Below are 23,571 nucleotides of genomic sequence, written 5' to 3' on the forward strand. Positions count from 1 at the left end.
TGTGATCAGGTGTGACCCTGTAATGCTACTGCACTATTGTATATAAAATATAAAGCTCTTTGTACGAGTAAATAAAAGGCGATCTTTCGAATGGGAAATATTTAGAGCTTCTCCCGATGCGTTCTGTCAATTCGTGAGTATAATCTTGCAAACTACACTGCTTCTTACTGTGCTTCAAATATATTATGTATGTGTATCAAACGTGTGTGTTTCAAGCGCACTCAAGTCGTGTATCAGCGATAAACGCGTACGCTCAGAAATCTTGTTTGGGTATTTCGCGTGTCACTTAGGTTTCGCATATATTTAGAATATTGTCATTTGCATATGCAGAACGTTGGATATTTTGATTTTAAACTGAATTCCCAGACGAGCAAATAAATGCAAATACTGAAAAATGCATTGAAAAAAACCCAAATTCCGCTGTGTCGTCGAAATGTTCGTAATATAATATGATCCATGCGCACGTAATACAATATCGGTAAAATATCCATAGACGTCGAAAACATATTAATAATCCTTAAAGCAATTTTAACACTTTACAGCTCCTCCTCTCTATCTATCTGTGTTTATTTACTATTTAGTATTAAGGTACACAAACAAATTAAACAAAATTCGTGCCGGGCTTAGGGTGCATTCGATATTATAATTGAGTATATTTTTTTAGTGCTTCTAAGGCATTGTTTTTTCAGCCCTCATTTTTACCGAACAATGTAATAATAAGTACCATGACACATACTAGGTATTACTTTGATATTTTTTACTTCATCGTATATAAAACAATATGTATGTTAATGATGTTTTTCGAAATTCAATAAAGTAAACCTTAAGTAAACCTAAGTAAACCTTATATTGTTGCTCATTTGGTCATTTGCTATATGTACGTAAATATTAATTCACTCTTCGTATACTGACGATATAATATTGGCCATCATTAAACTGAACAATATTATTATAGGTAGTATTGTTAAAACCAGTATATTAAGATTTTATTAAAATATACCTAATATATTAATAAAGAATTGCGTTCCCTTAAATTGTAGGTAATAATCTGGTAACGTAGCTTGTTATGGTACTTATTCATTAATTCGTCTTGCGCAAATATCATACATTGAGCTGCAAAATACTTGTTAATCTTTAGATAACGTCAAATTGTCTAATTTTGAAGTACTAAAAAGATTTAAATATTAACTAGGTATCTTATTGTTGTATTTAATACGACGCAGTTACAAATAACGATGGTCTAAAAGTCGATGTTTTTTCTGATTATAAATTGATATTTTTTAAGTCTGTACTTAACTGATAGCATCATTGACGTTTGACATATAATTATAATTTTTGATAGAAATTTATATCGAATTCCTTCTAGTCAAGAAACTTGGCGTGGCGTAAATATACCTATTTTAAATGCCGATATTGCGTATTTTCCGAATCAGAATAATATTTGAACTTTTTTCTTAAGATTTACATTTTTCAGTTGTCCTCGTTTTATCTGATGCCTGTTTTCGGAAACATTTTAGGGCAGTGAAAATGCTAAAGCCTTAACTTGCAAGTTGATTTTCACGTAGCACCTTTTTAATTTCAAAATTTAAACCAGATTGTAATTGATGGAGTAATTATCACGATGGCTCGGTATTTATGAGAAATTGAGATTGTTACAAATTTAATAAACGATTTTAAAAAGATTTTTATTTTTATTTTATAAATGTCAGTACCTTTATACAATATTAATTGTGAGTCATACTTCATAGTATTTAAAGGTTAACTTTGAATTGATTTCCTAATATTATGATAATTTATCTTATGTTTAAACCTAAAGTTGTATGTATACAATTAAAGTTAATTACATTTTTTACTTTGAATTTACGTATAAAGTTCTTATTTTTTGCTGCAAAACTTGTCTGGTAACTTTTCTTAATTTATGATTTTTTTAAAAAATGTATCTAGACCTTAGAACGAAACCAAACCTGAAGAAAGAAAAGATTATTCGTTTGTCTAATTATTTTTACTTTCTTACCCAATGAATAATACAACTATCAAATTTAATTATATTGGTATTTTATAAATATTATTGAGAATTTCCATATACCGTTACAAATTATAGACAAATTATTATAGACCAAGTACATATAATATGTACGAATTTTTCAGTGTAATATGATTCATTTGATTATACGTACAATTTGCTCCTATTATCGATTTTGATATTAAGTTTAAATTACTTTATTGAACTACGAGTATATCTTGCTGTATAGTATATTCATACTATAATAATAATACTATAATTCAACTTCACGATTGACGCTAGACTATCTTTATTTTAACTCAAATGTGTATCATGATTTCAAAGGTTTAGATTTTAAGCTGTATTTATTTATTTATTATTTAGTTGACGCCTTTATGCTTAATTACAGATAGATAATTCATATACGATTGACATTACTAACTCGAATTATTTATCAAAACTTTAAGTTTTTTTTCCTTTTATTGCATATTTGGCTATTTTTTCAAATCAATCACAAAAAAAAATAATTGTTATAAACAATCATATCCTTGATCAGATCTATGCAAAAATCCTGTCCAATTAAAATTATTATTTATGTTCTAAATTTACATTTCAGTACTTTTGTTTTATACAACATAAATAAATATTGGTTTTACCTTTATTATTTATTGGAATAATATACGTAATTTTGGTCTCCAAAATGGATTGAAACAAACTATAATTATCTATAGTGTTTTTCGTTTGTGAGTGCCTTGCCTATTGTGAATTATTGTCTTTTTAAGTAGATATTTTTGCTTTTACTGCTGTATTTTATTTTGTGAACTGTTGTTAGGCATATTGTTCTTTTTATTTTTTTAATGGTTAATCTATCAGTGTTCTGCATTATTTGTTTTAATTCTTTCTGTAAACCGTTTACAATTGATTTAAGACTCGAAAGTCTGGATATTATGTACAATGATCACATTTAAGGCATGGGCACCTTTATACAATCAATAGGTACACTTAACTAGAGATAGAGCCTTTAACAGGGCGTTACACATGCATTTGTTACCTCTGTCTTACAAGTGTGTAACATGCCAAATTCACCCTTAGCAAATCCCGTTTAGGTCTGTTAGTTAAACAATTAGAGTGAATCGATTTATTGTGGAACTTGATTATAAGAACATTTTTTGTGTTTGGGTTTTTAGCGATAGTTCAATTTTTTAGCGAGTTTTGCTTATAACATCCTTGTAACGTCTTACTAAGTAACGCGTTGCAGGTAGTGTTCAGTAGGTTTCTGTGAATCTGAGAACAAAGAATAACTATTCGAAGTTATGAAATAATTATACTTGGTTTATCTATCTTAACTAAGTATAATAATCTAAACAAAATAAAGAATTAAATATTCTCGGATTAATTATGACTCAATTTAAACTGTCATAATTATACGTTGTATTTAGTACTCGTACTACACTGGCTAATATTTATTATGTGTATTATAATACCCATGTTTGTTTATTAAATATTACATTCGTGGAAATGTAATTACAAAGTAGAGCTATTTGTACAAGTGGTGATAGACGGTTGTAACTTGTTAATACAGTTTAGAGGACAGTTAAATACCTATTACGTAGGTGGTAAGAACACATGAATTTTTCTTTTTTACTTCTATTGTCTATTCCAAGTTTTTAATTGATTATTGTAAATTGTTTCAAGTTTAATCATATTTTCTGAATAATGACGAAGGTTATTAGAAATATTAAACCATCCTACATGACGTGTCACGTGTTGCCCTAGCAATTTCGTAAATATCACGACTTGGGTTAATTTTTTGAATGTTTTTGAATCGTTTAAAATGTTATAAGTGAGCTAACATCATATTTTTGTAATGGCTGTTTTCCGAGTTGCTCGGAGGGACAGAAAAAAGATAAATGTCCCCAACATTAATATGCGGGTCAGTAACACGATACAGATGGCCTTTTCCCTGCTTTTTACATATTGTTTTTTAATCGTTTTTTTTTTTTTAAATAATTTTTTGCTTCCATGTTACACTTTAGTAAAATAATGCCATTACTCATTAGACCTACATAACATTACTCATTAAAAAAACATAACGAAACGCGTTTGTTTTCATTTTTTGTCTGCGTCTGTAATGTTTACAATTATATAGATTTTTATTGTTTCCATCATTTTTTTCAAACAATTTACAAGGCTTGTAATGAACATAAAAATCCAACTTGAAAGTTTCAAATTTCAATATATGAAGTAATTGAATATAAGTACTAATAGTAGGTACGTAATGCTTATTACTCAAATACTCCATTGTCAAATACATGTTAAGTAATTAAATGCAAGCAATCTAATCGTTATATATTTTAAGAATTTGACTAAATTTTCAAAAATTGAACAAAATGTTATTTTGATTATAAAAAAGGTATCTATTACTTGTATCAATATATTTTTAGTTTGTCTAAGGACGTAAGATAATTTATTTTGAAATGTTTCATATAAACGTATCGCTATTACTCAGATATTATATAATATGGTACACGGGGAACAAATGTATAATGTGTTTTTTAAACAATTAAAACTGACTATTAAAAACTTATATTTACCGTGTCGAAAAAAAAAAAAATGTTTTATTTTTTGAAATGTAGCGTATTCATATTCATAATATATTTATAACACGTGCGCATTTTATTGGCACTATGTTCATAAATTAACGATAACTCAGCTTAATACTGTTTAAAGTAGTACAATAATTTAATGACTCGCTGTATTTGTGTCTATTGAGTAGTAAATTTCGTAATAGGTATAATGTTTGTATATTTTAGTATGCATTACTATTTTTATGATTATATATTATAATATACTACTCAAGAATCAATCACACCATGAGAACTAGTGTTGAATTTGTAACGTTATTTAAAATTTGTAAGCGTCTAGAAACGAATTTATGGAATTTTTGGAGTGCCCAAAAGTACCATAACTATAAAAACTACTCAAAATAAGATTTTTAAATGAACACCTAATATGTGTATGGTTTAATGGGTATTGAAGGTAATGATTTTTTATCACAGGTATTCATAATAGTTATTCAGTTTAGGTAAGTTAATCTAGGACATAAACATAAAATGCCTCTAATTCTTATGATTTTTAAATCGCTATATGATTTTATGTATAAACCTTATATAGATATAGGTAGTTGTTTAATATCAACAATATTAAAATATATTATATAATATATTTTAATATATTTTATATTTTTATACATTTTGAAACGTTGATTGCATAAAACAATTAAATTGTTATTTTATAGCAGCAGTAATATGAGAATAATCATAATTTGTTGAATCGTATCTCTCTTGTAAACATTGTAGTATGGTAGAAAATAGGTAATACTTTAAACTGAAATAAATAATTCTACTCAGGTTTTATCTTACCGTCAACTATCTATATAGATCACAGTAGATAATATTTTAAGTACAATTGAGTAATTTACTAGGTATAGTGATATCAGTAGTTTTTAACTCATCGACCGTGTCGCCGTAACATCGTACGATGAAGGGCATGTGTGTTGTTTGGTATCATGATTATATAACACATAATACTAATAATAATGCTCATAAATCATAATTGTTGTAGCTATATGATCTCTATGGACCATACTTAAATTAAAGCCGAAGGTAGCTTGACATTTTAGTCCACTCTCCCTACCACTAGGCACTAACCGCTCCGGGCTATTTTCGCTTTACGGAGAAAAACTGTTAGCGAGTATTTTACCCAAATCGATTTTTTTTCAAGTAAATATTTTTAGATTCGTCCAAGTTTAATTTGTGCTTCATGTATCTACTTTCAAATTTCAATATTTGGGTTTAATATATTTCTACAACATTTTAAACTAAATGTTTTAAAAACCGCAGAAATATATCGGACTTCAATATTTCAATTCAATTGTATAATAAGCATAAATTAAATTAAGAGGAATCAAAAAATCTTAACTTGAAAAATTCAGCTAGTGTTCTCCCATAATGTATTAATATGACAGGAACGGTGCGTGGGGACAAAAATCTAGAGTAATCTTGGCCTTTAAATTGTTGTCTCGTCATATTTGTACTTACTGATTTTAGCTCAAATAAAATAATATACCGTCTATGTCTTATAAAATATAATATAATTTACAATAAAATAATTGTAGACGAAACATATCCTTATGTTATTATTATTATATACCTACTTCAAATTATTGCTAATGTTATAATTGTATTATACAATATTTATATATTTTTATTATTAATATTAATATTATTATGTTTGAGATTTAAAGAATAACAATGAAAAGATTAATATCTATGGTTAAATTATTATTATTTTTTGTATTTTTTTAAGACTTATTTATTACATATACATTCATTCAAAAAAAATGTTTAGGTATTAGTTTATTCTGTATTCAGAGTTAAATCAAATAATATTGAATTGTCTTATAAATTACCAGGTCAATGTTCAATTAAATCTGTAATCTACATTCAACAACTTTTGAGGATGGCCAATGAGATAGTTAGTATAGGTTTATGAAATGCGTCTTAATAATTTACGGTGATGTTATAAATATGGATTGACACAGATTATTTCATTACCTACACTAATTATGTTAAAAGCTTAAACAACATAAGTCTGTTTTAATTTTTATCTTTCAGTAGGTATTCGTCCACTAAAGGCACATATAATTTATTTAATCAGTGAATTGTCTCATAAGTCATAACCAAGTACATAACTATTTGACATTGTTTATTATTCATGAAATAATGACAATGTCTATACACGGTTATAATTTGTGGTTATTCCAAGTTAAACCATTTCAAACCGATCGATATGAAAAAGGTTTTATCGCCGTGGTATAATATTAGTTTTGATGCAATTGAAAAGTAACCTTTTTTAAATTTGACGGAAACGAGATGAGAACAAAAATATATATTTTTTTTTTCGGAAACAAATAGGCCCCATATGTATTATAGTATAAGAGAACGAACAATGCAAAGCAAATTCATAAAAGTTGCTGCCACTGCCAATTTGCTATCATCCATTTCGCTAAAAATGGGGTTTTGTTAGTACACAGCGCGTGGTAAACACTTGTATTATTTTCCACCCACTACTGAAAAATCCATCCATCGGTAAAGGTATATACTATATTTATAGGTATATATAAAACATATATACATTTTATTGACAACCCAACGCTGTTCTCTCATATACCGACCACTTATATGTATATATATAGATAGTGTGTTCTGCCCTGAAAAATAACTTATTGCGCGAATAAGGAAAGGTATTTTGCGTCATCGTCCTGTGCGTGTGTGATGTACGGGATGTGTTGATGGTCGAAGATGAGGCAGGGTTGGTGTGTGGGTTTTTGAATGACTGAGAGGAAGCCTTTACAACAATAACCACTTAGCCAGACGGGTTTATGCCAATAGCTGGTTTTTGTTTATTGAAAAGCTTCCGAGGAAAAGGGGTCGAGAATTATACACATATAAGCAATGTATACGTATTGCTAACGGCTCGCCTGGTTTTGGGGCAACAAATAAAACCGTATGGAGAGAAAAATAGAGATACTGAGCGAGGAGAGAGAGAGAGAGAGAGAGAGTGAGAGTGAGAGTGAGAAGCACCGCGGTGACCGAAAATATTTATCGCCGAGCTCGTTTAATCACGATGCCGCCGCAGCTCGGGGTTATCCAAATAATTGGTTTTCGGTTATGAAAACAACAGATGCGAGGAGAATAATATGTGATGGGACGTGATGCGTCTCCAGGGACTCCGTGTACATTCGCGCCGTGGCGTTTGCCCTTTTCGGTCCGAGTGCGTCCGTTCACGTATACAATATACCATATCATATATGTATAATATATATATGCGTGTGTGTGTGTGTGTATGTATACTCTCATACGGAGAGAATTTAAAAGTCATTTATATTGTTTTTCCGGCTTGTGAAACCGAATACGTTCGTCGAACAAACAGCGCTAGAGCTGTATAGTCGCCGTTAATATCGTAACGCCTATGATGTCATCGTCATCGTCATCGCCGGGGCTCGAGAATTTGATTATCGCTCGATCCGTGTTTTCGGTATATTACTCGCCTATCGTTTTCGCCCGACGCTGTTCAAAAAACGCTGCAAGAATTTCTAACCCGGAGGTCGTGCTTTATTTGAATCTATTGTAAATTTGTTGTTTGTATATTCGACGAGGCCAAGCCCTAAGTTTTGCCCCCTCCCCCCGCTCACGAGTTTAAGCACTGACTATTGGAGGACTACGCGGAGGAGAACTGTAGGGATGACGGTAAAATATGATAATGCCTTAGTTTCGATGTATACAAAACGCGTGTCGGGTGCGCGGGATAATAATATGATGCGGGGAGGTGCTTGCATATTGTTTTATAAGTATTGTTCTGTAACTTAACTTCTTATAAGTGTAACAAGAGTATAACGAAATTCGACAGCCCGTTGTTCATCCACCGCGCATCGTCCATCCCTTGCAATCGCTGTGGCGTGTTTCGTCTTGAACCGCACACTCGGAAAAAGACAATGATAATAATAACGATTACGACTGCACAGCGACAGCGAACATAATGGTGGGAGTACCGTTGACGACGGCAGTGTGTCTCCTCAGTAATAAACCGAAATAATATATTGTATAAATACGAGTGCAAGAATATAATACGTAATAATATATCTTACGGTTGCAAAGGTACATAATATATACTATATTATTACAGTAATGGGGCAACCCCGCGATCGTCCGCCCGTGTTTAATATAAATCATTTGGCGGCCATTATTCCTCGGTATCTTTTCGGATTCGCGAATCGTAGACGCGATATGCGCGCATATATACATATATATTTATTTATTTATTGTACGTACGCATAATAAATTATATGTACCTAAGTGTACAATGATAAATCATATGCGCGCGGACCCGACGCGATAAAATTGCATAACGTTTTTCACGGTTTCTTGCCGCGGTCCCGACTGATCGTTTGTCGTTAATGCATGTTTCGTTCGACCGTTCAAATACACGTATATGGCGTGTGAACGACCGCGACGATGATAATATTATTGAGAGTTCGTTCAAAAATTGTCAGGACAGTAGGGCTGAGTGGAAGGGGGGGGGAATAAAGCTGAACGTGCCGCCCGAATTGAAGATTTTTTAAGCATTATATACAGATACCTAACCTAACCTATATGCTGATTTTCGTTTTTCCTACGAACGCCGATCGACAACGTTATGATTGTCGTGAGCGACTTTTTTTTATTATGACTTAATAATCATAATTCGACTAGTACTTACATTATTATTATGAGATGAATGAACTTGTTGTGATTTATTAATTTTTGCATGTTCTATGTTTGTTGCAGAAAGAAAATTATTCATCGGAATGCTGTCGAAAAAAATATCTGAACCCGACATCAGGTTGATGTTTGAACCTTTCGGAGCCATCGAAGAGTGTTCGGTTCTCCGGGACCCGAATGGCGTTAGCAAAGGTAAAATATTTCGTTTGATAAAAAAATACTATATTCTATATCCTACCAATATGTTTCAAAAAAAAATATGCGACCGTATAGGTAGCAATTATTTAGTGAAACGGTATGGCTGCCGCTCGCTTTGCCACGCGTTTGCATTATATTTTTTAATTTATAAAAAACACGTGTTGTTTGCTTATGTATTTGTTTGACACTTAACTAACTTATTATAATTGGTATAGTGTGTACATAAATTATACTACTTTAATTGTATAGTTTGCAGCTATCGATCGGTTTTTTTTTTGTTGCCATATACATCTTTGTTTCCCGATTTTAGCGCTCGGGGTACTATGACTTTTTCCACTTTACAAGTATTTATTAGTTTTGCGTGGATAATAATATTATGTTGTGACCTATCGTGGCGTAGTGAAATGTCCTTATGAAATATAGTTGATGTTCGCATAATGTAGAGTGATAAAGGTCCTTGTTTTTTCATCATAACATACATCGACCATATCGTGTAATAACTAATGTAAGCGTATAACAAATTCGTCGTCGGGTTAGAAGCAGCGTTTGTGCTCGTCGTAATAAAACGAATTAATATCGTTTTAGATTGTGCCGAGGACAGATTTTTGGCTTCCGAGCTACTATATTTATAATATTTCCTCCAGTACACTTATTCTCAAAAGTACTCCACCAGAGTCGTCGGTTAACACTGTATGGAAAAATATTGTCATTCTATTCGATCTCTCAAAAAGCTACAATTGCTATAACATTTGATGTAAAAGATTATCTACCATTATACTGATGATGTATACTCAAATTCGACTTATTTACCAAAGATAATATGCTATTATGATATGCTTATTTATTTTATGAAAAAATAAACGAAAACATCCTTTACGTCTATTTTGAATAGACTGTATTAATTATTTTTAATAGAATATTTTAGACATAATTCGATTCTTGCTTTAAATTCTTATTTAGAGTTTTAGAATACTAGGGTGAGAATTCTATTGGATTTACCATGATAGTGACTTCTTTTGTTTTTGTTTTCATGATGTTATCACTTTCGTATAAAATAGATGTGCCAAAAGTTTCATATACCTTTTTAGATTGGGAATTGGACACATATGTTACCACTAGTATTAGGTTATTTCGGAAATTTTCCAGTAGTTTCTTTTAGGAAATGACAAAAAAACTATTGAAAATCGAGTCCTCACTGCAGGAAACCCAGTGGGAGATTCCCGTTAGATTCCCACTGAGGAACTAAACTTTTTGCATTATTTACAACTTTTTGAACATCCTAGACAGTTGAAATTTTCACCGATTTTTATTTTAGTATCCTATAGATGTTGTATATTATTATCAAAAACGATTTCGAAGGCTTTACAATTTAATCCCAGATTAATCTTGAGAATGTTTTAGCTATAAATACGATCGGGATATCGATTTTTCTCGTTTATCAATATTGTTATTTGGTAATCTGATTTCCCAAGGAATTAATTAAATTTAATCAATACAAATCATTGATAAAGAGTAAAAACTGAATATACGATTTATTGTTACTGTTAATGTAAAGGCAATAATATTGCCATATATATTATATTATATGCCAAACCCATATCCAGTATCCTCATTTTTTATATTAATAATTCTTATTTTTTTTAAACGGTTTTTTTATTTCACTAGGTAGTACTTTTTGGTATTATTTTATTACAGAGGTAACTGCTAGACAGATTTAAACCAAAAACAATTAATTCAATAAGACGGGAATGGTTTAAATACTTTTATCATCAAATTTCTTATCTTATTATTTATTTCTGTAATCCTCAATACTTTGACAACTACATATTTAATCATGAACTCAACTAGTTAAGCATTACCAGTAGTATTGCATAGTTTTATCATACTGTGTGTGTATGTGACGCTTTTTGAAAATTAACGTTTTTACAAACAACTTAAACTTACATTTTTTTCCAACTTGCAGACCATGAATATTGCGTCAGTTTAAAATGAGCTACTCGATATTCAGTTCAGGTTTTTTTTCTGAAAGTAACTTTTAAACATTGTTGGATTTTTTCAAATATTTCTATGTTGGTATACAGTTTGAAAGTTGCGTGTATTCGTTAATATACGACGAGGTATATAACATCTTGCTCGAAATAATCTTGCATAAAAAAAAACTTGAAAAATGTTCTTGGTTTTTTGTTATGTGTATTCTGGGTATTACTGTAAATTAAAATGTGTTATGTTCAGGGTTTAAAAATAAAATAAATATATAATATAGAACGCGGTATTGTTACTTCACACCGAAAATCGTATATGCAGTTATTGACTCGTTGGTTTCGAATTTAATAGGTAATATGTTTTTATGTTTTTATGCATTTATGCATTTACAAGAAATAAACTCCCTTGAACGCCATATTATTTAATAATATATAATGAGCTCTCATTTAGCTCTGTGTGCTACTACTGTACAACACAGCCAGTCAGCTAGCCGCAGCGATACATGTCGCGGCCGGTACCCGTCGGCGAATGATTTTTTATGTTATACAATTAAGTCATTTAACGACTGGGTTAATTCTGGTATTGCAGGTTGCGCATTCGTCACGTACACGACCAAACAGAACGCCATCGCGGCCATCAAGGGTATGCATCACTCGCAGACAATGGAGGGCTGCACGTGTCCGCTGGTTGTCAAATTCGCCGACACCCAAAAGGAAAAGGACCAGAAACGCATGCAGCAGATGCAAGCGAACTTGTGGGGCCTGGCAGCGACCGGAGGCAACAGCGTGCCCACAGCCCAGTACTTGGCTCTAGGCGTGCTGGCCAATCAGCAGATGAACGTAATTATAATATTTGATACGATTATTCCCTTCCGTTTTTCATAGACGAAACGCGCGTACTACTCTAGTCGCTGGAGTTGGATAGAAAGGGCGAGAGGAGTTGATGAAACGTTTTAAGATTTTCTTTGGCTTTAGACACGTTTTTTAAAAAAAATTTTTGCCGACGTTACTTTTCAGTCGTCTTTTGTCGTCGTGTAAACTTCAGCAAACGTCTATACAATATCCTTTTCGATGACTGTTTACACACACCATCGAGAGTACTGTCATACGTACAACGTGTTTCAGGCAAATTGTACATAGTTTTAAGCTTGAATCACTTTTAAATAACTCGCGGTACCCTATTTCAGATGCTGCACCCTGTACAACACTATACATTTTATACCTCGTGGTTGCGGTAAATGTTATTGTGCTCGCGAATAGTGTTCAAACTTAATATACCTACCGACCCGTGAGATTCCTCTTGTAGGTACACCTCGAATGCGCAACGTAATCTCCACAATCTAAGCAAACGCCATGGATAGTTTAAAAAGTTATTCGTGGCTCTCGCGCATCGTCGGTGTCAACTGTTGACGTTTCGAAGCGATTTCCCGATTTCCTCCCAGTGCTTTACAATAAGGGGGATAAATACATTTTCACGTGACATGTTATATAATATAGAAGTGTACTAAAACGGATTGCGAATAATAATTACACCTTTAGCCTGTTTCTAATAATAATAATTATATTATATTATTATTAGGCATGTTTATTGTGTATAAACTCTGCAAATATCTTTATCGTATAGAAATCTCGTTACATCGTATATATACACTATAATATTGTATATATAATCCACGGTGCACTTTGCCTGCGTTGATTGCAAAATCCGCTCACACCACGGCGTTCGACCAAATCCTCCTCCTCTTACCTAATCGTTTTCTAATTAAACTTATAAACTGTTCTGCAGCGCGCCGTGTTTATGCGCGTTTTATGAAGTTAGTATTGAAACTAACCCCTTGCAGAATGCTCCCGTGGGTGTAAATGGCAATGTAATAAACTTGGTGATTCGGAGCGACTCCGCGAAAACTTTGACCGTAAAAGTATTTTGCCTGTTCGGGTAATTCGCCAAAATAATTTTGTTCATTTTATAAATGCTCAGGATCGTCGTCATGTATTCTCCCAACGGATGATAACGAGTTTGTCGTTACACGTCTCTGCAAAAATCATCGGCGCATGTAGATTATTTACTTCGTATAAATAATTTACAATGTTAATTTAAAAAAAAAACTTTACTCGCCATTTGGTGAATGGTGAAATCAGAACTTCCCAACTTCTTAACATTTTCATTTACTTTTAATTTTGAGTGAAAATTCGATGTGTGCGAGAAACCTCCAAGCCGTGATGTTTGAATATTTGATACGTATTGAAATGTATTTTATACAAATACATATCTATGTTGTATATATAATATAGTAATATGATGTATGTGTAATATATTTTATATATGGCTTACTTTTCCGAAATTGGTTTTAGTTCGTTTCCAACAGCTACTTTAAGTTTAAATTAAAAACCCATTTGGTAGGCAGTATAGTAGTGTTATACGTATAAAGGTAGTGGATGACGTTGATTCGTAGAATTCGCAACGGTGGGAAAGCCTGTAGGCGACAAAGGTTAAGCAGTGCAAAGCGTTTTTACGACGTTAATCGTTTAACATATTTTCTGTCTCGATTGGATTGATAAATATATATATATATATTTATTATCATACGATACGAATATATTACGTTTTCTTTCGAAACTCGAATTTTATTGATTTTTACCGCAGACGCGTTTTCTGCTAAATTACATTTCAACGCTCCTCGCCCTTTCCGCGTTTCAGACGAATCGATTCGACCAGAAGACGACAGACAAATGTGTGGATCCCGGGGCCCTTTTCTTTGCGGTAACAGTTCATAGTACGTAAAAAAAATATCGTTCTATCATTAATCTAAGTATTGTAGTATCGTGTCGCTTATTAATATCGTCGTCTTCCGACGTACTCCAATCGGGTGTGACCGCAATTTTATTAATTGTCCTCTATTTGGCGGTGATAGAAAATTTAAACCAAACCTACATACTCAGAGGCACTTCTTCCTCGACCTCCTATAATTGTCGTCATAATATAGATAACTATACGATATTGTTAAAATTGAAAAAATAATAATAATATGGCTACGTTTATTATACACACAACTGATTCATCTAACATATTACATCTTAGCATGTAATATTTTAAAAATGACGTCGTTATTTATACGTCGTGATATGTGGAGTAGGAAGTGTTAAACGTATTATCCGGAAACTGCAAAAAATTACTCGCAGTTTGTACTCATTTTCGATTTTTTAACCGACATTTTTTCTCATTCGATAACTCGAAAACAAATACGAGTAATAAAAAATAACATTATATTATAATAATGTAACGCACTAACGCGAGTGCTGTAGGATTTTTTATCCCGCGATTTTTGGCAAATGCTTTCGGAGAGACGGCCCCTCTTTATTCCTCCCCCCTCCAACCACAATTCCGAACAAACACTCAGCGCACTGCAGTCTGTAGTGGAAGTGTTTCGTTAGTGTTCCACTGTACAACTCGATGCGTAACAATTCCGTTTTTTGTGATTCGCAGAATGACACGAATTCGCTGTCTTCGCAAGTGCTCCAGCAGATCCAGCTGAACGCCGCTGCCGCTGCGGTGGCAGCCAACAACAACAACAACCATCAGCTGAACAATCTGCTTTTGACCAGCAACACAGGTGCGTTTTCCTTGAGTAATATTGTCCGTGTGCTTGTACACGTCACGGTACAGCCAAATTACCGGTGTATTGTGACGCTTAAAAGTGGGTAATTTACTAATCATAATAATATAATATATGTATTGGTGTCTAGTGTCTGACGCATTCTTCTGAAAACTCGCGGTCACAATATTATAAGGTAGAGAAAAAAATCGCGACCGGCTTGGTAGTGGATTATGTATTTTCGATTTTTACGACCTTTTTACCGTTTTATTTAAATGTTTCTAAAATTATATTTTATTTCGTTCCGATATTATTCGTTTCCGGTATGTATAGGTACCACTTGCTGCCTACTTATTGTTGTTTCTTATCAGTCGGAACGCATATACTACGACGATTAAACGTTTGAATACGTATGTAAACACAAATATGATTCGTCGTGTTCTCGCATACAAATGTGAAACATAATATTAATAACTTGGACTATAATTCGTATACACCGTCATCTCTCACTGAACACACCCGTAGCAGATGATCGTTTAAAACATGTTATACAGCGTAAAAAGGACATCAGAATTTATTGCTATAATTCGTTAACGACGGCCAATGCCGTTTCGATAATACATAAATGACAACCATCCTGCTGCCATCAAATTGAGTTATAAATGTATCGAGAAGTATATTATTTATATTATGTTCTCGAGAATTCCTAATACTGGTGATGCATTTAACTTAAACACTCATTAGCTTAAAAACCATTAAAGTTATTAAAATTCAATTTTAAGTTTTAAAAGACAAACATTTTTTTTTACGTTTTTCTTAAATCTAACCTTTTTAATGACAATATTATGTATTTTTAATTCTTTATACTAAAGCAGAATATATTTGGAAGTGCTTTGATGAACATAAAAATCGATTTTCGGACGAGTACTATATGAGTTACAACTTATTGCAAACAAGTGTAGTAGACACATCTAAACTTTCAATACTTATAAATTACTTATAATTTGTAACTAATAATCTTCTTATCCTAAATTTGATTCTCATAGATCGAAATAATACTTTAAATAATATTCTGCTTAGAATAATAAATTTAAAATGCATGTTGTCATTCCAAAGAGTATAATTTTATTCACACAACACAACTTTTTTTCAAAAATATTATTTTGGTAACGACTTAAAATGATGAAAAATAAATATTTACTAAAACGTTAGCGAGTGTTAAAAAGTGTCTTACTTTAAATGGATCACACCGTATATATAGTTTTTGAAATGTCATACTTTTTTAACCGACGACGATTCTGCTGGAAGCATATCCGTTTACATAGATGGGTTTTATGAGGTCGTCGAGTGTATATCAATATTTTAAAATAATATAATATATATTTCACAAAGTTCTAAGTACATAAACATTATATTCAAAAGCCTACTCAACACTGACCAGTAATGCGTAACGTCGGAATGAACATTTTTTGTATCCTTATAACATGATGCGAAGCGATATTATTCATACTAATTACTATAATAAATTATCTATTCATTAATACTACCTTTAATATATTACCTATTCATTGCTACTATAATATATTATCTATTGTTGTTCAATAAACTGTCGGTGGCGGTGTTATACTATTCGTCTCTTCTATAAAATACCCAGGTATACTATAATAGTATACTATAACTGTACAACGGGCGTTGTTATTATTATTTTTATTGTAAAATGTCATTAATTTCATGTGACCCCCAATATTCAGGTGCGCTCAAATCCCCGTATCATGTCCAGACGTCCCATTACCATCCCACACATGTAGATACCGTGTCACCTCGGCGTTTAGATTACACCGATCCTTTCTATACAGGCTACCAGAATTTGTCAGCGTCGCCGCCGAGCCTGGGAGACTTAAACCCTGGAAACTTGCAAAACCTGTCGACGCTCGCTAATTTGTCCGTCGGAAACCCTAGTGAGTACAACTTGTTATGTTATTGTTATCGTGTTGGTAATATTTGTATACTGCTATGTCGTATGATTGTATATACGTTTGTGTATATGTCGTTATTATAACATAATAATATACATATCGTTATACCTAAAATAATAAAAACAACAGTTATAAATTATAATAATATTATAATTGTTATTACTTTTCTGCGGTTCGATTATGTGTTGTACATGCCGTTTTCAACCGTTTGTACCAGCCGAAATCGAAACGAGAATTTATTTATGTTCATGATTGTTATTTCGTTATTCCTGGTTAATTGGTATTTACCATTGCCGAGTCATTACAATTTCTATTTAGACGTCAAGTGAATTATTGTTAAATTATGATAGTTAGTACTTAATATACATGTTAATGTCTTACATATTTCTGGTTAAATTATACTTATTTAATAGGCCGAGTGCTTTTCTAACCACGAACCAGCTATCACTCCATTTACTTTATCGTTGGGCTCAACCTGGTTCACAGAAGCTCTGTATATATTTATATTCGTATTATATTATTTACAGTTGCAATCATTTTAGTTTAGTATGTTTATGGTACATTATGATTAAAGTTGAAAGTTTAACAATTTGTTATAATGGCATTGTGTATAACTGGTGACGAATTGTGAATTTAAATAAAAAAATCGCATTGTTATAATATGAGCACAATGAAAATGGAATCCCGAGACGGACGATGTACTTAGTGTATAGGTAGGTATCGAGCGTATTTAACATACAGAAAGTAAAATAAATTATATACAATTAGTGAACAATTTTTTATTTTATTTGTGTGTTCAAACGAGAAGTTTAAATTTATTTTAATTTCGGATGACATGGCGTTAGAACTTTCTACCCACCCTTTTTTTTATACACGTATTTTATTTCGCTCGTTTACCTGCAAGGCAACAAACAGTTAGGGTTTTATTTTCCTTCCTTTTCGCCCACAGTAACCTTTTTTTTTTTTTTTTAAACGAGCCGACTTTCAAACATTTTGCGTCCGTCCGACCGACCGGTGCAATGTTTCTTATAAATGCTCGTCGTTTTATAGATGCACTTCTAATAATAATGTACTCCCGAATTCCAAGTGCGGCAACCACGTGATGACCGCACACCTATTATAATAAAATGTGCCGACTGTATTTAAACCGTGCCTTTACTTTTTTGGTTAAGAGCCAAGAACCAAAAAGTTGGAAAACAGTGGTTTCTTCACGCACCACCTTTTCAAGGCGTGAACGTTATCTTATTTTTGGAAATTTTTATTGTTTTTATCGGATATTCGGATAGCCATATTATGAAGATAATAAAATATGCAAAAAAAAAAATGACTGTTATTTGCACCAACATCTAAAATATGCTAAATGTATTTCTTTATTAAGTATGTTAATAATTAATTAAATAAATAACATTTTTATCTCACATAATATTTTGAATTCTAAATGACATCCATCGATTTATATATATCGTATACGAAATCATTAAATTCACAGTCCTGGTGTGTGCCATAATTGCCGTCACCGTATACGTGTCTACGGCAATAACCGGAGACGCGCACCAGCAAAATTATAATACAAACGATAATAATAATAATCATAATACTCGAACCGGAAGTAGTTTTCCTTGCATAGCGCGTGGTCGATTGGCAGTCTCTTTGTGTCGTCACCGTCAACTGAATTTTATTTATTATTTGAATATGATATAACGGCCCCTTTTTTTGCCCCTTGGCTTCCGTTAATTATAATTATTATTCATGATCGGCCGGCAGCAGGTAACGGACTCACCGATGCTTGGTGTGTGTTTTTTTTTTATAAAATTACATTCTCGTGTGCCAATGTAATGTTATATTTGTGGTGTCTGTTATTGTTTTACCTTAATCATTTTTTATTTTCCAGTAGTCAACTCTGTGAACATGCAGAATCTAGTCACGTTGGCCGCGATGGGGGCAAATTCCGTTTCGCCTACAGGTAAACCTCCATTAATGTATTTTTGTTACGTAATTACGGATCGTATAATTTTTTTTTTGGAGGGCTTTCTCGATCACACGACATGTTCAATTAAATTTGACGATTGGTTGATGGGTAAAACGGACACAATCAGATTGGCCGTTTATTGACCGGTTTCAATTTTATTTGGTTTTTATTGTAATCACAAAAAATAAGTTAATGAACTTTAAGCGTAGATATAGGACAAAACTTCGACAATATTATTCATAGTACTGATTTTGACCTAGGTTAGTAGCCGATGATATATTTCAAATAAATTCTGCAAATTATTATCAACCCTAATTAATCAAAATAAATATAAAATCGTTTGAAAGTCATTGATTTTTGAAACGATGTTTATTATTTATTTACTCTATATAATATATATATATAAAAAAACGGTTGAACAAAAATAATTCTGATGTATATAAAGTTGTATTGAATTATACTAATCAATATATTTTTTTTTAATTATGAAATCAAATTCATGCAAACACTGTAAAAAGATAAAAAATAGTACATTTTTCAGTTAAAAACAAATATAAAACGTCACAATATTATTTTAAGTACGACATTGACTCAAACAATTGGTGAAGTCAAATGTAATTAGTAAAAAAAAAAATATATACCTATCAGTAAGACCTGCCAACTCAACTAAATGTTGTTTGAAATATAAATGACGTGTGTAGTTAAATTTTTAACGAGCTCAGTATTGCATAAAATAATATTTAATACATTACTGAGAACGAAAATTAGTTACAATAGATTTATATATGTGTTATATGTCAGTCGATCGAAATCATACTCCATGTTTTAATTAATTAGAAGTGCAATCTCGCATCGGAGCTTTTCCTCAAAAGTTTTGAATGTCGTCTGCAAGTTTATGGAAGTACAAAGTTAGGAGAGGAAAATGGAATAATAATAACTGGTACACAATATGCGTACAATGTTCAAAAATATTTTTCAATGTGCCGTCACCTTTTTCATTTTATTATAGTGTTGCCGTAGAACCCACGACCACCGTTTTAGTTTTTAAACACTACAATTTTTATACACATGCCTTTTGTAATACACGTTGAGTCTGCTGTTCGAGCAGTACCTACCAGTGGAGGATATTTTTGAAAACTTTTTTTTTATAACAATAATATGATGTGTTACTCAATTTATTTACATGTTAAAAAAGTCAATTTAACCGGTCGAGAAAGCTGTGTTATTATTAATAAAGTTTACTACATTACATTATAAGATATCTATAGGAATTAATTTTTAAACAGTAAATCTCAAGGAACAATAATTAAATCAAATCATTTTATTATTTTAGGATCCAGTTCGTCTAGTCTAAGTAGTTCAGGTTGGTTTATTTTACAGGATTTTATGTTGATTCATATACTTTTGTTTTATCGAGATTATCTTCAGCCACTTTGTTTTTTTTTTATGTTTGTATTTGTTTTGTATCCTGATTATTTCTAAGTTCATTTTGCTTAATGTAATGCATTTGCATGATTTTTTTTTTATTTGGTGTAACAATAATTAATGTTTTGCCTTGACTATTCGGTCAACATTATTTTTTTTAATTTTATCATATAATTACGAACCATTCGATTCATTCGTTATCTGTTGGTTAAAACAACGAACTCAAAAACATTATTGTATCAATCATTATCTTTGCTTTTATTTTTCCATTTTAATTAGACTACTTTTAAAAGGTTGATAAATACAAATAAATATGTATCTTTATTATTATATTTCTAATAATGCGTTATATCAATATATACTAGTTTCAGAAAAATATTTGAAATTGTTATTTTTAAATAATCTGTTTACACACTTTAATTTCAAATCACATAGTGTAACAATTTGACATTTATTATACTCTAGGTGGCAGATTATTTATTTTTATTATTTATAGCGTATTTATATATTATAATAATAATCAATCATAAGATTGATAATATTTTTATCGTTTTTAAACTGTTGCAAAATTTTAAAACCCCACTGTAAAAAATAGAATAGCTATGTTTTAATTTCAGTAAATTGGTTTTTTTTTATAAAAGTAATTTTGTGCTAGGCTTGTTAATTTAATCTAATTTTGACAAGGTTGTTTTAAGTAATATTTTTTTCTTAATTTAAAGTTTGTATTTTGTTAATTATAACAAACGCTTTATTCTAAATTAACCAAAACATTTAAAATGGCTTAAATAATCTCCCAGATTCTATCCCTATAAATGAAGTATATATTTGAAGTACCTAGAAATGATACATGTATAATAATGTGTATTAATATATTATATATTATAGTAATTAAATGTTTAATTATGAAAATATGAAATGACTATAATATTGGGAATTATAAATACAATAACCTATTTTACGTTCTTTTTAATGACCGAAGAATATTTATCTTATTTTGTGTTTATAAATTCATAACTCTGTCAAAATCATCTAACAATTTGTAATACATTTCCACGATTAATCTGTAACACTTGGATTTATAACTTTTAATTAGCTAAGAAATTGCATGGTTTTTTTTATTTGGTACTTAGTGGTAAGATCATAATATAATGGAAGTAGACTAGTACTACATTTTGCATAATATAATTGTATTCATGATAATTTATACGTCCGTTGAATACTATGCATTTGTATTGCACATTATTAAAAGTTCAGGAAATGTCATGTGTAAAGAGTACCAACTACATATTATTATCATTTTTATAAATAGTATACCGGTGGAACCAAATAATATTACCCACATTAATATAATATTATGGTGTTAAAATATCGATTTGTTTTATCAATAGTTTGTATTTGTAATAAATTGTACGTAAATGCTTGGAATCCATTTACGAAATTTTTTTGTTTTTTTTTTTTGTTTTGAAAAATTTAACTGGGATTTTTATTTGAATATTTATCCGTGCTTACTATTACATAATCCATAACTTGTATATTTTATATGAGATGTAATGTTTTTGTTATATGTTTGGAATTTTAGCACGTTAAATATATACTTATATAGTTTTGCATATTAACGCTTTGTTATATATAATAACGTGTAATTTAGAGATATGTTTTAAATACAACTATTTTGTGTTTCAGCTCTGTCAAGTTTGTCGCCTACGTCTGCAGCCGCTGCAGGTTTGTAAAATTTATTATTTCTGTATATATATTTGTCTCCCATGTTCGGTTATTATTATTATTTTACATTTGAATACTCCTCGCGTTTCCTTTTGTTTTTATTGTTTCGTTGTATGTTTGTTTTTTTTCTCATTTGACTCCATACTTTTCTTTTCTAGTTTTATTTGGAAAAAATTCCGGTAAGTGGTCTTGGAATATGTGTGTGTGTACGCGTGATAGTATTTATAAGCAAATTGTAATTGTTTTCCTTTTGTTTTGTTTTTCCTTTTCCCTTGTGAAAAAATAAAACTACCCATATATTCTATCACATGTGCGTTAATGTAGTGTAACTTGCAAGTGAGAAAATAATAATATAATACGTGTAATGTGTCTTGTGTATGTCTGGCTATAAAATAATAAGTGTTCCGTCCAAGTGCTATTGACTCCGCGAGTCCATCCTCCCTAAACGTCGTGTGCAACTTATACTTCGTCACAAAAAAACTCAAATCTCGATAATTTTTTGTTAGAGTGAATTCTTATTAACATACAGCGAAACGTAAACTACAATTGTTATCGTTCTAAATTTGTGCGTGTTTCGGTTTTGTTTTATTTTTTTTTGTAGGTCTATTGGCAGGCACCAATGGCACGAACGGTGGTACATACGGTTCGTCGCTGAACGCACTCGGTCTCACGCTGGCCGATCTGAACTCTAACCAGTTCGCCATGCCGCAATCGCCACCGGCCAGTTCGCCGTTGTACTTTTTGAACAACAACAATAACAACAACAACAGTCGTGAGTACAAAAATTAACAGAACAACATTTAAGGAAACAAAAACAAAATTTACCGTGCCCCAGCCGCCACTCCGTCATTTAAAAACAACCCCATACCGTCGAGCGATAATCCGAAGAACTTTGGGGAAGTAATAAAATATAAACTCTCCACCGTGTTTCGTCCGAGGGAGAAATCAAATAACACAACAATAGGGTATCGCGCCGGGAAAGCATTTTTGCTTTTTTTTTTTTTTGTAAACGTGACAACTAGAAGTAATGCGTTTATATTTCACGAGCCGCTTTCAAAACCTTCAAATTTCATGATCCAGGGTTTCTTATTCTTCTCAAAAAGCGAACAATTATTTTATTATCTGATGTTATGAACGAGTTATTATAAACTTTTCTTTTTTCTTTTTAATAAATTATTGACTTTCTCGAGCATCGTGGCGCTGCTACTGTTCATTGTTCGTGTAGTAGACAACAGAACAATGCGATATCGATGAATTGATGCACGCTGAAAAATCAGTTCCTCGTGTCCAATAACAAAAAAAAAACAGACATTAATTCGTTTGAGGTATACGTTCTATCGTTGAGAACTCTTCTATTTTACCTTTATGAAACTTGAAATATG

At 31.4% G+C, this 23,571-nt stretch overlaps 1 protein-coding gene across 17 annotated transcripts in view; it reads left to right on the forward strand.

Moving 5' to 3' along the window:
• Positions 1 to 23,571, forward strand: part of LOC111034385 (CUGBP Elav-like family member 1) — a 178,397-nt gene that overhangs the window by 148,136 nt on the left and 6,690 nt on the right. For 4 of the 17 annotated variants that reach the window (XM_022315575.1, XM_022315574.1, XM_022315584.1 and 1 more), the window contains 9 exons: positions 9,391 to 9,516; positions 12,094 to 12,344; positions 14,989 to 15,115; positions 16,849 to 17,055; positions 18,965 to 19,036; positions 20,376 to 20,405; positions 22,151 to 22,189; positions 22,348 to 22,368; positions 22,791 to 22,961. In XM_022315575.1, the coding sequence (XP_022171267.1) occupies positions 9,391 to 9,516; positions 12,094 to 12,344; positions 14,989 to 15,115; positions 16,849 to 17,055; positions 18,965 to 19,036; positions 20,376 to 20,405; positions 22,151 to 22,189; positions 22,348 to 22,368; positions 22,791 to 22,961 (1,044 nt within the window). The remainder of the gene's footprint in view (positions 1 to 9,390; positions 9,517 to 12,093; positions 12,345 to 14,988; positions 15,116 to 16,848; positions 17,056 to 18,964; positions 19,037 to 20,375; positions 20,406 to 22,150; positions 22,190 to 22,347; positions 22,369 to 22,790; positions 22,962 to 23,571) is intronic. The other 13 variants (XM_022315582.1, XM_022315576.1, XM_022315587.1 and 10 more) reach the window with 13 other exon arrangements.

Source organism: Myzus persicae, unplaced genomic scaffold (genome assembly GCF_001856785.1).
Source record: "Myzus persicae strain clone G006 unplaced genomic scaffold, MPER_G0061.0, whole genome shotgun sequence".
Lineage (NCBI taxonomy): Eukaryota > Metazoa > Arthropoda > Insecta > Hemiptera > Aphididae > Myzus > Myzus persicae.